The 19,477-nt window shown below is 47.8% G+C and overlaps 2 protein-coding genes across 4 annotated transcripts in view; one reads left to right on the top strand and one right to left on the bottom strand.

Moving 5' to 3' along the window:
• Positions 1–4,751, bottom strand: part of C16H3orf18 (chromosome 16 C3orf18 homolog) — a 24,952-nt gene extending 20,201 nt beyond the window's left edge. The window contains exon 1 of the mRNA XM_032805856.2: positions 4,276–4,751. The gene's annotated coding sequence lies outside the window, so the exon portion shown is untranslated. The remainder of the gene's footprint in view (positions 1–4,275) is intronic.
• Positions 4,752–6,745: 1,994 nt separating this feature from the next.
• HEMK1 (HemK methyltransferase 1, mitochondrial release factors N(5)-glutamine) overlaps positions 6,746–19,477 on the top strand; it is a 57,716-nt gene continuing 44,984 nt past the window's right edge. The window contains exons 1-4 of one of the 3 annotated variants that reach the window (XM_032805815.2): positions 6,746–6,999; positions 8,870–9,379; positions 9,923–10,014; positions 11,062–11,155. In XM_032805815.2, the coding sequence (XP_032661706.1) occupies positions 9,128–9,379; positions 9,923–10,014; positions 11,062–11,155 (438 nt within the window). In that variant the 5' untranslated portion in view covers positions 6,746–6,999; positions 8,870–9,127. The remainder of the gene's footprint in view (positions 7,000–8,869; positions 9,380–9,922; positions 10,015–11,061; positions 11,156–19,477) is intronic. The other 2 variants (XM_032805812.2, XM_032805814.2) reach the window with 2 other exon arrangements.

Here is a 19,477-nt window from a genome sequence, read left to right as displayed (position 1 = left end):
ATGAAGTAAAATTTATTTAGTGGCTCCAGCCAGCACCGATGGCTAAACATAGCATATTAGGAATTTTATTGAGGTATAGTAGGAGACATTGTAGATTATAATTTTACTGCACCACAAAGAATGTACATTATCATCACCAGTCATGATTTATAAAAGTTCTACAAGATACTCTATTTCTCCTAATCTTGATGAATAACCATCACATCTTAAGGTATTAGCAAAGAGCAAGTACATATATTATAAAGTGGTATCATTATTGTGTTTTTTTAATTATTAGCAGGCCTCAACAAATACAAATTATTTCGAGACATGTTAAAAAACACTAATCAATCCCGCATGGACTCTTAGTTCAAATTTGTAAGGCAACACATCAGTGATGTTAGTATTTCCTTGTATTGCTTCTTTGTCATTGTGGTGAGTGGAGTAACCAGAGTTTCTGGAATGTCTCATCACCAGTTCTAGAGGAAAAATACATTGTCAGAGATACGTACTTTCTTGGCTAAGTTCCATATATTCCCACATAAGATAAGACTTATTATGGTGTTCATTTTACACAGATTTTTGGAGCTAAGAGCTCTAGAAAGAGAGTACCTGAGCAACGACTTATCTCTGTCTTAGAAGTTAAGATTCCAGACCAGGATGAGTCACTGGGTCCAATCGTATCATGAGGCTACCATTGGCCTGAAGGACCTGGATAATTGACCAATGGAAATCATGATGCAGAAGAATCCACTACAGCAACATTTGTGGAAAATGCATTTCACAGAGAGATTTTGTCAGACTGGAAAACTGTTAAAGTTTCAGCAGACCATTACTGCACTTCCTCATATCATATCATCAAGATTAATCACTAAGATAAAGTGAAAGCTTCACTGAGCCAAAACAGACTGTAAATCTGTAAAACGAGAGAATGGATTCTTCAGCTAAAGTGATTGAAGATTCTGTCTCATAACACCTGTGGTAAAATTCTTACTAATGCAGTGCTATATATATAAGAGGAGTTGCACAACCTCTGTGTTTAAGGTTGCTTAATACTGTCTTTACAAAGGATTCTTGCACTCTTTCAATTGAAACTCTTATACTTCCACTATTTGCCAGGCTCTGACACTGGCAGGGGGAAACACTTCAGACTAAAGAAATGCCTTTTCTTTGTCCTGTGAAATTCACTCAGCTCTTCTGAGATATAACTATAAAGTCATCTCTCTCATCCTGGCTTGCAACTCAGGACAAGCAGCTCTGGCACATGCAAGTAAAACTGAACACGGAAACATCTTATGCAGGCTGCACTGCCACAAAGCAGTACACACACATACTGTACTGGGAAACCAGGACTGCCAAAGCACTTAATAGGTGGGGGAGAAGAGAGCTATGCTAGTCTCCTTGGACCCAGCAAATGCCCAAGTTGGCCTGCCTTGGTGCCCTGTTAGTGGACCTCAACTCTAAGTTGGGGCCTGGAGGAGAAAAGAAGAAAGCAAAGCAGGTTCCCCAACTCCAGTTATGGCTCCAGCAGCCCATCGAGACCCACATGTGACAGGATCATTCCCAACTTTGGGAGTGGAGAAGGAGAGAAAGCAGGCAGACTCCCACCATCCCAGAACATAGATCCAGCTGTTCATTTCCACTCTTTAATTAAAGTAATATATTGATTTCCCTCATAAGGCCCATTTCAGACAGTTACAGAGAAGGTGTGAGAATCAGGGAAATTATATTGGGAATTAGGTTAGGTTTTATAATGACCAACCACTCCCAGTCTTTATTCAGGCCTAATCTGATGGTGTCAGTTTGCAAATGAATTCACTTCTGCAGAGTGCTGTGGTGGGCTAAGAAGTCCAAGACCCTAGGTAAGGGGCATCTGGCTTGTGCAGAGGGAGGGCAGGAAGCCCCCTCCCCCACAAGCTGAAGGGCAGGAGAGGGAAGTAGCCCAGGGGAAGGAATCACCAGTTCAAGTGGTTCACCACTATCCTCAGGGCCCCTGGGCTGGGACCTGGAGAAGAGGGTGGGCCCAGGTCCCTCCCTCTCCACTCCCCTCCTCAAGGACACTAGTGGCGAAATTAATATTCCAATTCAGGGGCAAGAAATGGTGCCCTGAACCCCCCCCCTCCCCCCCCAAAGAAGAGAAAGTGTGAGACCCATCATAATAGTGCTGGCAACTTGCCACAGGTGCCACAAGGACTCCTCATTGTTTGAGTAATTTTATATCACATTCCACACTCAAGATTTGGCTCGTGGGTGCTGAGTATCCACTATTTTTTTCATGGGTGCCTCAGCTCCAGAGCACCCACGGAGTCAGTGCCTATGCAAGTTTGACAATTTTAGTTTTAATATCTCTGTGCTTAGTTTCCCAGCTGGATGGCAGGGACTGATATTTACCAAAAGGATTTGGGATGTCTGGATAAAAAGGACAAGGCTTTATTAGGCTGTTCATTACTCTGGCTGGAACTATCACCCAAGAGAAGTATATTCAATATCAACCACCATCTCTAACAAGTGGTATTTGGTCATTGCAGCCTCATGGGATGTGGGTTTTCAGAGTGAAACCTTGCGGTTTCCTCCTAAACCACCCTATAGGTGGCTGGCCCCTCAGCCTCCTATGTAATCCTCTGTGGCACAGCCTGACTCCCACAGGCCCCTAGCTGCTCTGGTTACCATCCTTCCATAGAGAGAGAGAGATGCTATCCCTTGAACAGACTTCTATCCTACCTCTCCTCCTACTCCAGGACTGCCATATTGTCTGCTCTTTCATCCACTGCTCTTGGGAACATTCATTGCACCTTGTTGAGAAAATTCACCTTGACATCTCTCCACTTTGTATGTGGGGCAGCAGGCAGGAGATGGACTGCCCTGGGGGTACTATTTGCTCACTCTCTGTCCTGAGGTATAACAGGATCTCCCTTAGAAGGTGGTTGAATGGCACCTGCCCAAACCCTACCCTGCAAAGGCTCACAAAAGTTGGATAATTGATTGGTCTGGGACATGCTGTTGAGCTAGCCAAGTCCATTTCAAGGAATAGAGGAGACAACTGAATTTTGCAGAGCTGGCTGCTACAGCAAGGTGATGGGGTCTGAGCAGAGAGGGTTTCAGGGAGTCAGCTTCATGGACAGTCACTTCCCCGAGCACTAAGAAGTGTCCCTTCAGACTTTTCCAATGAGCCAAGCCTTCCCAGCCTGAACCATTTTTGAGCCTTAAGAGATTCTCTTGTGCAGAGGCTGGGACATGTCACTCCTGGAGGAGAGACTGTTAATCAACATTGCAGTTCTATCAAGATTATCCATGACTGCTGAATTTCAAACCTGACTCCTCTAAATGTCCCTGACGGCAAGTCTGTCTGTTGTATGAGAGGGTGTCACAAGGGCAATGGGACCAGCCCTGCCTGTGCCATAATTAGCTATCTTGCAGGTGAAGGAGAGAGGATTAATTAATTAATGTTCTTATGTTAATTGTGGTCAAGTGAAAATCTGATGAATACAAAGGCCTCAAAGGGCAGAGAATGCAGTTTAGAGGAAGAACCACAGGGAAAAAGTTGTGCCCATGGAAGGGCCTGAAGTAGGGGCTGAAAGGAGCAAGGGAGTCAGCGCTTCATTGCAGAGAGATTTAAAAAGAGCCCAGAAGACTGGGAACTGAGCCCAGAGGGCAGGCTGAAGAGGAGTCCAAGAGGGGCAGAAGAACTTTTTGTTTGCATGGACTCTTGTTACCCAGGTTAAGTTTTGGTTAGTGACTTGGATGGAAGACTAACTCCACCCTGTGTGAGGAAGGCTGAAGGGACCCACCTCAGAGAAGGAAATGGAGGCAGGGAACATCTGCAGAGCTCTCCTTTCACTCTTGGTTTCGTTCAGGCTTGGGTGGGATTTGACATACTAGAATAAGGGGGATGGGTGGGGGAAATTCATTGCCTGCCTATATTAACTCCAATGTCCTGGCCAAACTCCAGCTCCATCACTTCTATTTCCCCTACATAAAATAGCCTGCACCCCCTGCATTTTCAATTAAAGTTATTCTTCACTCCCTCTTCTAAAAACATCTTTTTACAGTATTGCTGGTACAGGATGGCTGTCAAATTCCACCCCAGAAGTAGCTGCATTTCCTTGCTGTATGATCCATATTCACACAGCAATATGCTTTCACTCTTTCCGGCCAGGCTGATGCTACTGCTTCTCACACCATCTTTCAGCTCCAGTGGCCTGCTCTGGATTCATCCCCCTCCCACCTACTTTCAGCGTAATAAGCTAGTGCATGCCCCCGCAATCACCTGAACAAAACCGTGACATCAGCACTTACTTAATTCCTGCCAGATGAGGAATCGAGTCCCCTTCTGGTTCCAGTGTCCGTCTCCGATTGGAAGAGTAGCCCAGGCGAAGCCTCCAGAGCAGGTATGCAGGGGGAGTACCCACAGCCCACACAGACACAGTAGCCGCTGGCCTTGTCCCCGGAGAGCTGCTGTCTGTTTGTCTAACCTCGTCGTCTCCTACCACAACTGGGACAAGAGCACAAGTGCAAAAGGTTGGGTGATGTCTGTGTGAATGCGTGCACGCTGGGGGATAGAAGCAAATTGCCCTCTCATACAGAAAGCCGCTTCCAATGGACAGCAGAGAACGACCTTAGCAGATGGATAATTTTTGGTTTGGTGGAGACAGGGCTGACGAGCCGCCTTTGGCACTGGAACTCATATTGCTTGTGCCGGAGATAGAGGACCCTCGGCTGCTGTTATTGCTCTACTTGCCATTGTATTTTCCAAGATGCCAGGAGCTGCCCACTCCTCCTCCTCCTCCTCCCCGTTCTCTGATCCCCTGCTTTGATCTTCTTTTTGCCGGGGATTGGCGGGGAGAGGATGGGGCTCTGGCTCAGGGTTGGCCAGCCTGTTTGTCACTCATAAGCTTTTGCTGCTGCAGGGAGATTGAGGTTAAACAGTGGGAAGCTGGGATTTGTAGCACTGTGCACTCTCAGTCTTGAAGGATGCCACACATGCCATTGCCCCACAGACTTGGCAGGGGCGGAGTGGGGAGATTTTAGCTCCTGTATAACCTTTAGGATTGTGTTTTGCTTTGCAGTGCTCTTGGTTATATGGAATTCCAGCCTTGCCCAAGTCTTCTCAGGGGAAATCCACCAAGAGGTCATTTGTCCCCAGCCATAACCACTGTGCCTTTTACTCAGTGCAATTGCCTCATGTCCCTGCCAGTGATGATCATGACAATTGGTACTTTGCCTTATTGTCTTGCCAGGGTGCTGGAACAATTTTTACAGTGGGTGTGTTGAAATCAGAAACCATGTATTTTGTTATTACTCCTTCAAGCGAGGGGGTGCTATCCCTAGTTCCAGCACCCCTGTGTCTTGCATCTTTCAAATGAGGATCTCAAACCAAGACACACACACATATAACTTTAACTAGTGCCTCGTATCCAATCTTGTAGTTTCAGCCTCTGTCTGTGGGAAGGAATTTGGAAGATAGCGGCAGTGGAAATCGAGCTCCTTTACACTGGGGTCAGTCAGGAGGTCTGACATTTCACCAGCATGAAATCAACCTGCTCTAAGTGGAAGCAGCATCGGCATCAGATGCATGCATGTTGCTCACCTGTCTATTTAGAAAACATCACTGGACATTGGCAATACCAGGAGAGAGGAGCTGGAGTGCCTTTGAGAAGGGACAGGAAAGTAACTAAAATACTTATCGGATAGGTTGTCCCTCAGTAAATACAATCCATCCTAAAGTCTCAATTACTGAGGGACAATCTACACTCAGTGCTATATTTGCTTTCCACAAGCTACTGTTGGTATAACCTTTTTATGAGTGATGTACCTGAATATCTGGATGTTAATATCTAAACTGTTTTGTTAAATTTATTAACCTTAATTTGGGATATTGCAGATTAGGTACTATATATATATATTAGAGGGGTAGCCATGTTAGTCTGGATCTGTAAAACAGCAAAGAGTCCTGTGGCACCTTATGAGCTTTCCTGGGTAGTCTATGCTCCAATAGGTCTGTTAGTCTATAAGGTGCCACAGGACTCTTTGCTGCTTTTATATATATATTATGACTTTTAAACCAAACTTTGTACTTTTGGACAATTCAAGCACTACACTCAAATATATAATCACTCTTTCCTTAACCTGTGTATTTGATAATTTTAACATTAGCTTTAATAAAAAAAAATTAAATCTTTCATTGGACTAACTTCTGTTGTGAGAGAGAAACTTTCCAGGTTCCACAGAGAAGAGACACTTGTGTTAGTGGCTGAAACCAGTCCCCTGAATTACGTTTATTGTTTGCATTGTGGCTGCCACTAGAGATTTCATGGACTGCTGAGGATTGGACTTGTGCACATGTGTAACAGCCAAAGGACAGTCCTTGGCCCCAAAGGTCTCCAATCTAAGTAGAACGGATCCCATCAGATCCCATATCTGGATCATGAGGCACGGGGTCCAGTATTCAAAGTGGCTACCTGAGTCTTCCAAGGCAGGGCACTGTTAATTGCATTATGGAGTTTAATGAAACTGAGGAATATCTGTTCTGAACTCCTGAAAATACCCCAGCCGGAACATGGCAGTCACTATAGCGCAAGCGGCACTGTTCGGGGACGCTCCCTCGTCACCCACCTCTGCACTGGGACCTATTTTCCAGCGCACAAGGGCGGAGCCGCCGGAGTTAGTGAAGTGCTCCCGCCCCTGGCTCCCCCGCGCTGCGGGGCAGGCCGCTACTGCCGCCGCCGCTTTGCCCTGAGCTCGCCCTTTTCTCCCCCACAGCAGCCGCTCTGCCTGGAGCCCTGCTGGCTGGGGAACAGTGCAGCGAGGGGAACCGTGCGCGGAGGCCGCGGTTGCACCCTGGGTCGCGCTGCCTGCAGCCCCAGCAGGAAATGCCCTGAGTGCAAGTCGAGAGAACTTGTCGCTGCCGCGCGCGCTAAAGGCTGCGGCCTTTCCCGGGGAGTCCCTGACTCACCCGCTGAGTGGGCTCGGGTCCCGCACCGGGGAACAGGCAGCGGGCGCTGCCAGGAGTCTGGGTCGCTGGTACGTTGTAAATAACCTGGTGGCTTTGTTGTCCCAGCACCTAGGCTCCAGAACAGGCGGGAAACCCCAAAGACTCCGCTCCCCCCTCTGGCTGGTTGTTCGTTTGTTTTGCGTTTCCTTAGCACAGCGGGATAAAATCCATGGAGTCCGCCTGGTTCTCTCTGCTTCTAGTCAGTCTTCCCACCGGTCTGTTGCCGGCTGGGGATGCAAATACTGCACAGAGGGGACGTGAGAGTGTGTGTCGTTAAAAGCCACTGTTCCCGCTAATCTAGTTTAAAAACAAACCAGGGCGCGAACATTTCCCTTAGTGAAGTTAGTAAAACTTCCGGGCGCAGGCAGAGGTTACAAAATCCAGCATTTTGGACAGAGGTGGTTGAATCTGTCCATTTAATTCTCACCTGATTGGTTCCCTCCTGTGTTATTCCTCATAGGAAAACCTTTGTCGTTCTATTCCAGGCTGTATTGCAGCTGGGAAAGGTTATTTTGCTTTTCACAATGACCCTCTATGCACGGGGGACAGGCATCTCTTAGGGTTGTTAAGCAGCACCTCTGTCAACCTTCCAAAAAGAAAATGGGTGGGTAAGGAGAAGCCATAGCAGCTGCAGAGAGCAAGGACTGAGAAGGGAGAGCATCCCCTTTCAGAGAACAATGGGGGAAAGTTTTGGCCTGTGTCCTCCATTAAATCACAGCTCCAAAGTGTGGTGTTGAACAACTGTTTTATAGAATTCTGGCTCCCTTTCTCTTTTTCCTTCTGGTCTTCCTGTTTCTCTTCATTCCATGCATGGATGCAGCTGTTCTTATCTCCCCAAGATGTCCAGGACTTCCCTCTGGCAGATTTTCCTGTCCTGACTGGCCTTTCTCCACATTAGCGTGTTTCTTCCCCCCGGCCCCCCGCATTCCTACCCTTCATGAGCCAATCTGTCTTCCATCCCCTCTCCCTCAACTGTCTGTCCTCATTCCTTTCCCATGCCAAACCTTTTCACATGGAGACTGGAGCCCAACTCCTGCTCACTCTCCAATGCAGCTCATGAGTGTTTGGAGGGTGACTGGCAGTGAATTTGCGAGGCTCTCACTCTTTCACCCCAAGTGTCATGAGCTCACATTAAGATGGAGAATTTGGGACAGATTGGAAATAGAGCAAGGGTGGCAGGATACAGAGATGGTACATTCGGGAGAATAGAACCGAGGCGGCAGGACATGCTGTCCAATGCAGTCACCTCATGTGCATTATGGGACAAAAGGTCCAAGACCAAGAAGTGAAAGCTATTTAACTATAGCTGTGTACTGGCTTCTCCCCAACCAAAGGCAGAGCCTGGAGCCTGTTTATCCACAGCACAAGCAACAGCATACCACGGTCTCCACAGACCACCAGCAACACGCCTCAACCCTGCAGCGACTACCTACAGGGGAGTCTGGACTCTCCATCTATTCGCTGCCTCTTCTGTAACGCCAGCAAGAGAGTGGGGAGCACTTTGATCCAGGGATGGTGGCAGTGGTTTGGTGTGTGGATGTTTGTTCACAGGGCAGGGGGCTGAGACTATGGACTCATTTCACACGGGAGTCACCCTTTGGACTGTAACTCTCAGTTGCTACTGTCCAAGCAAAACGGAGCTGGTGACTAAGAGGCGAAAAGCCCCGTTTCCCGCTCCCCATTCCCAGTGTCCTGCCCCTACTAGTTCCCTGCTGCTTAATCTCAGTCCTTTAACCATAGATGCATTTTGTGATAGCATGAATGATTGTTTGTATTTTCCTGGGCACCATGAGTGCCTTTCTGGCTGGGAGTGGGGAAAGCACCCTTCACTCTGGTGGGTGGATTCCCTTTGACTCACTAGCCCATAAGCCACAAGTGCGCTCTCTCTCTCTCTCTCAGCAGAGGAATGGTGCCCTGAGCTGGTGTTGTGAGGAGATGCCTGCAGGACGCCTTTCACAACACCCATGGGCATGAGAAGACTCCTGCAGCAGCAGAGTGTCTGGTGGGCATTTAGCAGCTGTGATGTGGGAGTGTCTGGTGGTGAGGAGACCATGCCGCCGGCCTGCTGAGGCTTGAGATTGACTAGGTCTGGTGAAGGTGGCCTGGGAAGGAAGGACACACGTGGCAGCTTGGAAACCATAAGTGGCCTCTGATGAGATGAGGCTCCTCACCAGCCCATTGCGCCGGATAATGTTGGGCCTCCAGAATCTCTATGAAGGAGAGGGAGGGAGTCCTCCCAAATGCTGTGTCCTAAACCCCCACCGCCTGCTTCGGAGGCAGAATTTCAGTGCTAAAGTGACAGCCACTGAGCTGGTCAGCTACTGGCGAGGTGTGTTTGAGGCGAATGGGATCCCTGAAGCACAGGAATCCAGCGAGTATATTGTTTCCTACATCCTGGGAGCAAAGACAGTTAAGTAGTGCAGAAGGGATTATGATTGTATGGTCACAGCACTCCGGATTCGTCAACAAACTTGGTGATCTTGACTAGATTGTTTAATCTCTCTGTGCCTCTGTTTCCCTAGCTATGACATGGGGAGGTTGACACTTCCCTGTCTCATACGGGGATGGGGGTGAGGCTAAATTCATTAATTTTTTTTTTTTTAAGTATTTTGCCCTCCTCTAATGATTTCTATACAGGGAACTGCCAGGGTTAGCACTGGTTGTAGCATGGGAAACAGGCACCCAAATTGTGCCCGGACCTGTGGCTGTGTGGCCTTGAATTTGGCCCACTCTCCTGAACCCCAGAACTTAGCAGGTAAATGCAGGGGAACTGTTTGAATCAGTCACTTCTAAGTTTCTATGTAGATTCTGCTAATGATTTGGGATCTCAGAGTCTGGAGTGTTATTTATTGGTGAATGTTCCAATACCCTTTAAAGGTGCTGTTCAGGGACAGAAGAAAGAGATGAGCAAGCTGCACAGTTGGGCAAGTATTAAAGTGATTTCCTCTTCAGTTTCACAGCTTGGGTGCTGGCAGCCTCTCCACCCCACTCACATTGGTGCAGCGGGAGCAGATCCAGCAGCTGGGTATGAAGCGGCTACAAAGGTAAGAGTGTCCCCTTTTAAAATCATCCAGCGTCGTCTCCTAGTGGGAAGGAAGTAGCAATGGAGGAAAGAAACAGAGCGAGGCAGGTTGTGTTCACACTCAAGTGCTAGAGCAGATGCTAGCACCGTTTCGTTGTTGAACGACCAGGGAGCGGCGGTAATAGGAGTTTGCCATTGGAACAAGGAGGATGCATGGGGTGGAACTTACAAAAGAGGCCAGGCCCAGCTGGCTGTTGGCTCCGAGTATCAGTAGTGCCTTGTGCTGCCACTCCCCTGTCAGTTTCCGCTGGCTATGGTCCTCTTCTCAGCTCCCTGACCTCAGCTCTTGTGCAGTGTTGCTGTGCAGTGTTAAATAGTTGTCACATTCCACCCCAGAGATGGCAGATCCAGCCTCTGGGGAATTTTTCTGATGTTGGGGTCTCCTTGGTTATTGTAGAGTTGGCAAAATCCAGTATTCCCCTCCCTCCCTCCCCCTTGGATCTCTCAGTACAGGGGTGAATTGGGCCTAGTGTCTGCAAGTCACCTGGAATTGGAGATGGTGGGGCAGTCTGTGAGGAGAGGAAATGCTTAGGGACTTGGATCACTGAGAAAACTGAGACCTCCAGGAAGGCATCTGGAGTGAGCCTAGAGGAGATATGGAAAAAAACTTAACCCTTTGGATACTGCAGACATACATCCTCCAAATTATCCATGTGACTGGTGGTTATGGAACATGCTTGTATCTTGCAGTGAGGGTTAGCTCTGCGATGCATGACAGGGGAGTATGAAGGGGCTTCTAGAAGAGGCACTGTATGTCAGCAATGGATGCTGGGCTTCATGTATTATCTCCTCACTGCCCATGTGCTCATGGATCATCTTGTTAGACCCCTTCAGTTCCACATCCAAGGATCTTTAGCAGTGCCAGGCATTGCCCTCCATCCCCTGAAGCAAAGGTGCTGGCAGTGACAATGCCCATGGCTTGGAGTTTGATAAGAAGATGGTTGAAGGCTTGTCTGTAACAGGGGAGCCTAGTCCTAATGTGATCATAACCCACCCCCTCCTGTTGCAGGATGCCTGTGCAGTACGTCCTTGGTGAGTGGGATTTCCGGGAACTGACCCTCAAGATGAGACCCCCAGTCTTCATTCCTCGGCCCGAGACAGAGGTAAGACCTTGGAAAGGAGATGTTTAAACTGTTCTTCCATGCTCTGCATTGCTACAGATGTACCCTGTACTGCATGACAGTCTGTCTGTAGGTGATGAGATGCCCAGACCGACCACCTCACACTTGCTTTGGGGTGGGGCGGGAGAGGAGGCAGAAAGGAGATATCTGAGACTGTTGTAGGTGAACTTTGCTTCCTGGCCCATGCTCTTGGGGGAGAGACTGTGTTTCTCCCAGCCCCACACTAGGGCAGGCTTTGATAGCAAATCTATTTCACCTTGGCCAGTCACAAGGAAACCCCAAGTGGAAATAGTTGGAGCATTTTTCTTTTTTTCTGCGATGGTAATGGCTTTCTCCATAACCTAAGGACATTAATAGAGCCCATTGGCTTGCTACTTTGATACCAGAATAAGAAGCCTGCAGCTATTCAGAGCTTCTGTTAACAAAATCAGCCTGTGATTGAAGGTAGCAATCACTCGTCTTGAAATCTCAGGATATTGGTAGTGGGATACCTGGAGCCTATTTGTGTCTTTGCTGCTTCAGATTGAGTCTGGGTTGATAGAGGATGGAAGCTGTTCCCTTTGGGCAGCTTCTGCCAGACAAGCACTGAAGAAACTGGACTCAGATCATTGACTCATTTACTAGGCCACCAAACAGGTCATTTCTAGCATGGACTGCATTTGAACCAGTGTCCTAGACACGGTGGGGTCATACCAATCCCTTGAGTCACCCTGTGTACCTCATCCACCTGGACTGGTGACAGAGTAAGGAAATTGGGTGGCTAAAAGGATTGGCCATGGAGCTTTTCATCTCTAGCTCTCTGGCTCAGATCTGCTCCCAACTGTTAGTAACTAAGTGCTTTTACCAATTGACTACAGCTTGGTGGCCATTATGAACTAAATTGGTGGGTCACTGCTCAGTTCCTCCTAGGTAGGTGCCCACGTCACAAAAGTGACCAATACAATTAGCATCCTTGCTGGTAGTCTCAGATGCCAAAGGCAGAATGAGTCACGGAGACTGAAATAGATAACCCATATAGGATGGATCTGCTAGCTCATGGGTGAGCTCCATTGGGAATGGGGGGTGGGGAAGACTGTGTGGAAAGCACCTAGATGTACTGTACCTGATCTGTAGATAAAGAGAGGACTTCCAGTCCCCAGGGTTGTCCATCCTGCTTCTTTCATTAACCAAAAATAACATATTTGAGAAAAAAATATTTCTATTATTTGGTCAGGCAAGAGTATAGGGGTCCAATCTAGCTCTTCCTGAAGTCAGTGGCAAAGCTCCCATTGATTTTAATGGAAGGATGAGCAGGCTGTAGGTGAAAAATCCCATGAATGTTCAGCACTGGAGTCCCAGTCAGGACTGTGACATCAGCACAACCTCATTAGTTTCCTACTAATAGAGCCCTGGAAATCGGTGGATATCTGCATCCGTGGACCATGTTTGCAGATTGTGGATTGGATGCAGATACAAATTTTTTTATCCATGCAGAGTTCTACCTACTAGGCAAAATTGCACCAAGATTGCTTTCTCAAAATGTAGTGCTCGAATCCAAGAGTGGAAACTGCCTGAGTTGTGTCTAATGCATTGCTTTTATTATGCTGGTTATGATGATCCAGTTTGGAGCAGGTGCCCTGAATGATTGTTTTCTTAGAGAGCTGCACCTCAACAGCTACATCCAAAATCAACAGCCAAAAAGTAGAGTTTAGCAGTTGTGTTACATAGGTAGTCATGTTCCTGTCAACTTCAGAGAGCATTTCCGGTCTCTGAACCTCTTCTAATTCATAGCTGCAATGTTGGCACAAATGCCAGAGGGAGCTTGTATGTTCTGAAAGTCAAAACATCTGCTGATGAGGCTTCCTTCGCTGCTTTGCTCTAATTCTTTCCATGCAACACCAGCCCCGCCAGCAGGGCCAACTCTACTGTTTTCGCCGCCCCAAGCAGCATGCCGAATTGCGAAGGGCGGCAATTCAGCAGCATCTTCTGTCTTCAGACAGAAGCTGCACCGCCACGGACAGCTGAACATAGAAGCTGCCACCGAATTGCCACCACCATGGAAACGCGCGTGCTGCCCTAATGGCACACGGACTTCCCCCACCATCCACAGTGGCAACTCGGCGCACTGGTTGGGGCCAAAAATGCACAGACTGCTGCCCCTTGCAGATTGCTGCCCCAAGCACCTGCTTGGAATGCTTGTGCCTGGAGCCGGCCCTGCCCGCCAGTCCTTAAACAAAGGCCTAGTGCATACAGAGCAGGCCATGACTGCCAATGCAAGAGAGCATTGGTGGTTGTGCCCATGTGCTTGCATGATTTGGTAAATGCATCTCCACTGGCCCAAATTATAATGCAGTGTGCTGGAACATCCTACATTCAAAGATGTTCAGCACAGGCAGGAGCCCTGTCTACAAGGGAAATTTTTACCAGTTAGACCACTATAACCCACTGTGTGGAGACTCCTATAGTATAAGAGTGGCTTTTTTTTTTTTTTTTGGTATAGCTTGAATCCCATCACGAGTGACATAAATTAAACCTAAAGAAGGTCATTGTAAACTGGAATAAGACTGCCCACATAGGAGTTGATCCTGGTATAACTACAGTGGTTCACACCTTAGGTTATAACAAAAAATCTTTCCCATGCAGACAAGGCCATAGACATCCCAGCCACAGTGCCTTTTTAACCAACAAAATGCAGCCACATTCTTTCATTCCACCCGAGTGGATCCCAGCTGAAATCTCCTCAGGGTCACTCCTCTCCTGCACGTGGGCGCCAAACCCTTTGTTGGTGCACTCCTAGAAATTCAAAAGGCTTTAAATTTCCCCTTTGTTGAGGTTCCTGGGAATGTTTCTTATGTCAGCGAATTCCTTTGTAGAGAAACATGGCATGTCTTACCATCCACTAATTTAGATCTAATTTTCCAAGCCTAATTGGAAGGAGGAAGCAATCAGGCAGGCACTTGAGAGAGGCCAGAGGCTGGTAGGCAAGTGGTCTGTGCTGCTGCTGAGTTTGGGAGGACAGAGGAGTTGTCCTATGTATCATTTCATCTGGGAATATAAGAGGAAATAACAAAGAATCTGATGAGTGAGGATGATAGGGAGGAGTAGTGGGAGGGTGCTGATGAGTGGGGGTTAGAGGGGAACCTACCCTGTGGCAGAGTAAGTATCTGTCTTACTCAGAAAGCAGACCAGCAGCAGCATATCCCCCAGGCTGCTGCTGCTTCTCTTGTAGCTGCTGCTGTTTCTTGGCTTTCTGTTGTCTCATCATCATTTTTGTAACCAGAGCCGTCCTTAGCCATAGGCAGAACAGGCAGCTGCCTAGGGCACCACTAGGTCTGGGGGCACCACTCTGCCAGGAGCCCGGACAGATGGGAAGCAGTGGAGCATGTAAGAGCAGGGCTGCTGGGTCCTAGAGAGAGCCAAATGCAGCACAGTCTGAGGGAGGGGATTGGCTGCTGGGAAGTCTCTGGGAAGGGGTGGGGGAAGGAATTACTGTGAGTGTGACTCTTTCCCTGGCCATGAGGGCTTGTTATGGCTGGAGTTAGGAAATGTATGGCTGCTGGCGGGAGAGGGGGAAGGTGGCTGACTTCCTGCTGGGAATGACTGAAAAGTAACTCACTTCTTGCAGCAGCAGGATGGACATGGTCACAGGGCTGGGCTAGGTAGCCAGCTACTGATGGCAAAAATCAGGACAGGGGGTTTTCTTTTGAGGGAGGGTGAGCAGAGTGTCACCACTTTATAATTTTGGGGTCTTTTTTCTTATATGACTCTATTCCCCCTACCTCCCATCCTATTTTCCAACTTCTGTCTGTTACCTATGTGGGGTATTTGGTGCATTATAAGACAAAGCCCATATATCGGGCTGCCCTACAAAATCCGGACATCTGGATCCGCTGGCACCTAGCTGGGGCGCATCGCCCCTGATGGCAGTGATCATCTCATCCGGTGGGGAGTGGCACAGGGCAGTGGCTTGTATGGTTCCAGCTGCCCGTCCCTGAGATCAGACAGCTGTGCTTAATTGACCATCGGTCCTATTGGCTGCGGTGGTGTCCACTGGCGTGTGATCGGGCCTGAGGGTTTTTGCTGCTCGTTCTGTTTTTCCATCCTGCACCCCAAGAGGTGGATTTTGGGGTCTGCAGTTTTCGCACCTATTCCTCCTCTTATTGCGCTGTTGGACCAGCAGGCGCTGGGGAGAGGGGGTGAACCAACATTGAAACAGTACTGTTGTTGCCATTTTGATTGTCTTGAGCAAATTTGTATTGCCAAAAATGCTTGTCTAAAATACCTGAATTTCAAATTTAAATTTTTTTAAATCAGATATTCTTAGCCAATAACAGAAAATAAGTTCTGTTGACATCTTCTTGCTGACAAGTTGGTCTGGATGGAGTGGGCCAGTTTATCATCAGAGAAACAAAAAATATTGATGACTTCCTATAGCCCGTTTACTGCTAAACTAGACGCCTCCAACAACTGTTAATATATGCATGCCTCGCTATAGTGACAGGCGAGGGGTCGGCAACCTATGGCACACTGTGCAAGTGATGTGCAAGCTGATTTTGATGACATGGCAGCAGCGGTATACTGAGCGGCTCAAGCCCGCGCACTGCTCTGGGGTTCCGGCTGCTGCCCCATTTGCCGACCTGGGGTCCCGGCTGCAGCCACCACTCAGCACCCAATGCTGGCTGGGGACACCCAAGGACCCCAGGCTGGCAGTGGGTGAGCAGGCGACAGCTGAAGACCAGCTAAGCCACTCAACCGCTCTCGCCTGGGGTTCATTCAGCAGCGGTAGCAGGCTGAGGCGGGACTATTAACGAAATACGGAAAACAAGAAGCAACTAATGAAAAGTCAAAGAACCTAAGAGCAGTGGTCCACAACCTTTTCAATCTGGAGGTGCCGATGAATGACCATGGTGGCGACGAGCATCCAAAATGCAGTCAACAATCGTCGGCATTCATCGGTGATGGCCTCTGGATGATCGCTGCTTGTTGGCAGCAAGAAGTGTCATCAGAGGTGTGGCGCTGATGCTGCCGAATTTCAGCGGCATTTGGCAGATGCCTCGGTTCGGGCGGCAGGTACCAGTGGCTTGAGAGGCTCCTGTGGGGCATGGGCCGAAGCCGCATGCATTGGGACCCTGACTAGGAGCCTCCTGGAAGCAGCGGTCATCATTTGATTAAAAATGGATTGAACTGTACCAATGAATTGAATTGTTTGCAATGCAAAATCAATTGATGGATTGTACAGTTTTATCTGACAGAACCTTGTTTGACATACTACTAAAGTGTCATTGCCATCGTATCTCTCGACAAATTCTGTACAGTAAGCATCAGGGAACGGAGTTTCTCCAAACTAAAGGCTATTAAACTATCTCCACTCTACAATAGTCAGAAACATTGACGGTTTGTGTCTTGCAATCGAAAACTCATTTGTCTTTGTATACGTGACATTTTCATGATTTTGCAGCAGAGCGAAAGATGGTTAATTAAAACTAATCTTGCTTCAATACTTCATCATAAATTTCAAAAAATGCTTGCATTAAAAAAATATATATGTTGCATGTTCGTCAATAGAATTTTTTTAGGGTGCTACTTTTAAGCTAGTTCCATTCGATTAGTGTGCTTAATGAAGTTAAACTGGTTTGTATAACATGATGTGGAAGTTTCAATACTGTAAGCTTTGATTAATGTGCCTAAGAACACGAAGGCACAGGGGGGACACAGTTTTATATGCACTAGGGCACCATACAGCTACAGGAGGCCTATTGTACTCATATGCGCGGTCAGCAGTGCATGTGAGGATGGTCGGTAGCTGAGCTTATCTTGCTGCTGTGTAAGTCGTGTATGCTGAGGTCTGGGCTGGTCTACAGTACGTTGCGTTAATGATTTATAAGACGTTAAATGATTTAACGCTGTACCGTCACACACAACGTCCTTATATCGAATAAGTTTAAATCGATTCTGTTATCCACCCGACGAGAGGAGTAGCACTAAATTCGATATTAACAACTATGGATTAGGTTAGTGTGGAGGAATCGACGTATTGGCTCTGGCGGTATCCCACAGTGTCACACTGACGTCTAAATGGGCACAATTTGAATCGGATTCGCGGGCAGGTAAACAGGTAAAAGCCGTGAACTTTTGAATTACATTTCTGTTTCCCAATGTGAGCTCTGATAGCATGGGGCGATGCAGTCTAAATCCAAAAGAGCTCCGCATGGACGTACGGGAGATATAGTCTGATTGCGGGTTGGGGGGACAATCGTTGTATCAGAGCTCCGTTACGAGAAACGATGCAAAGCGTTTGAAAATATTCCAGGATACACAGCGTGCATACAAGGTAGTGGAAGCCAGAAATCAAATGGCGCTCATGGAGGGAGGGGGTACATGAAGGACCAGCGATCCCATCCACAGCAGTCTCTGAAAAGTTTTGCATTCTTGGCTGCAGCCTCTCCAATGTCTGTAGGTTAAACACAGTGTCTGGCGTGTTCAGGAAATAGCTCCTCAGTTCGCACCACACCACGGTGAAAAAAAGGGAAGAATCAATTTCTTGACTTTTCAATGTCAGCCTATTATGTAGTGAATGCTGCTGGTGAATCGCGATTGCTGCAGAGTGGAAGAGCAGTATCCGCTCTCTCCCTCCGGTGGTAGACGGTCAAATATGACTGATATCGTGTCACCCTCAGCCCTGAGTGCGTCCTGCTGGCTCAGGTAGGCTGCCGGGCGGCTGGGTAAAATGGGAATGATCCGTAGATGGTATAGGAACGGCTGGTAACTGTCTCATCATAGTAACTGGGGTGGCTTCATACCTCCCGTGTCTGTGTAAGAAAAGAAGCTTCCGTACTGCTGGAATGCATAGCCCGGGAGGCTGCTTCTCCCCTCATTTTATCTACACACAAGTCTCTGTTTTCTTATTCCTGCATTTCTTTATAACTTGCATGACCAAATGGGGGGGACACTGGCACGGTAAGCAGAAGTGTTGGGGGAGGAGGGAAGCAGACGGTGGGGTTGGTTTGAGAGGGCAACCTGTGCATATGAGGAGCAGCCTGTGCCTGTCATCGGTTCTATAACACGCCCTTATTCTAGGCAAGACATGACTTACTATTTTTTAGAAACATAAGGGAGGGTTGACTCAGTCCAACGTGAGTCAATCAATTTTGCTTTTGCGTGCGCCCCGGTCGATCTTTCACCAGGCACTCATGATAGCAGCGGAAGTAAGAGGGGGAGAGATAGTCACTCATTGCGATTTTCTCCGCTAGACAGTAAAGAAACGACCGGTAACCAGTCTCGCTACATTGCAAAGCAAGTGATGGCTGTGTATGCGCTGGAAGTTCGCTCTCTTCTCCGCGGCATCCGACAATACGGTGCAGGAAAAAAAAAAAAGCTTGACGGCTCCATGTGCGTGCTATGGCGTTGCCAGGGCAATCCGGGAAAAAAGGCGCGAAAGGATTGTCAGTTGATGTTCCCGGAGAAGGAAGACGATAATTAACCGAACAACCCGCGACATAATGATTCACCCAAGATTCCAAGGGCGGGAGCTGGGGAACTATGGATAGCTACGGAAGACTACACAATGCAAGCTTTCAGAAATCGACGTTAGCTCGAGCCATGGACGGCACAAGGAATTCCTGTGCCTAGTGTGGCAATGAAACGAATTATAATATCGTTTTAATAAAACGTTTTAGTATTCGATATTATCACGTAGTGTAGACGTGGCCTTAAGTCTTTGATGTACATTAAATATGGGAGCACTGCTGCTGGCCTCTGATGAAGCTGCTGTATTTTGAGGGCAGTCATTCTGGTATGATGCGAGATGGCTGAAGAATTGTGGTTTCTTCTTGCTTCGCCTTAATCATCTACTGTCACATTTCCCAGCGGCCCTCTTAGTTTAATATCAAGCGAAAACATTGGGACTCAGCTTGTTTGTCTTAGAGAGGTGTGTGAGCAGGCATTTACATCAATCAAGGACCAAAACGTGGCCATTATAGCTGTTAACTATGGTCGTCTATCACTGACGATATTGAGATTAGCTTAAACCGATATTAAAAACAGATCTAATAAAATCGTTTAGCGCGTCGAGTGGGACACGAAATCGATTGGTGTGCGTCATGGTCAAGCGACATCGATTCAGGAGGTGCACTGGGGTAGCTGTTCCTAGCTATCGCCATAGTACGACTTCCGGTTTTGAAAAAAAAAAAGCAAAACAAAAAGTGGCCCCCCTTGAAAAATTGGGGCAAAACCATGCCCTGGGTGGTGCTTGGTACAGCTCACCCTCCTTTGTGAAGAGAACAACTTTGGCGCTTTTCCGGAGTGCATTGAGCAAACCGCACCATA

Source organism: Chelonoidis abingdonii, chromosome 16 (genome assembly GCF_003597395.2).
Source record: "Chelonoidis abingdonii isolate Lonesome George chromosome 16, CheloAbing_2.0, whole genome shotgun sequence".
NCBI classification, from domain to species: Eukaryota; Metazoa; Chordata; order Testudines; family Testudinidae; genus Chelonoidis; species Chelonoidis abingdonii.
Note: the sequence above shows the minus strand (reverse complement) of the source record. Positions and strands in the feature narration are given on the sequence as shown.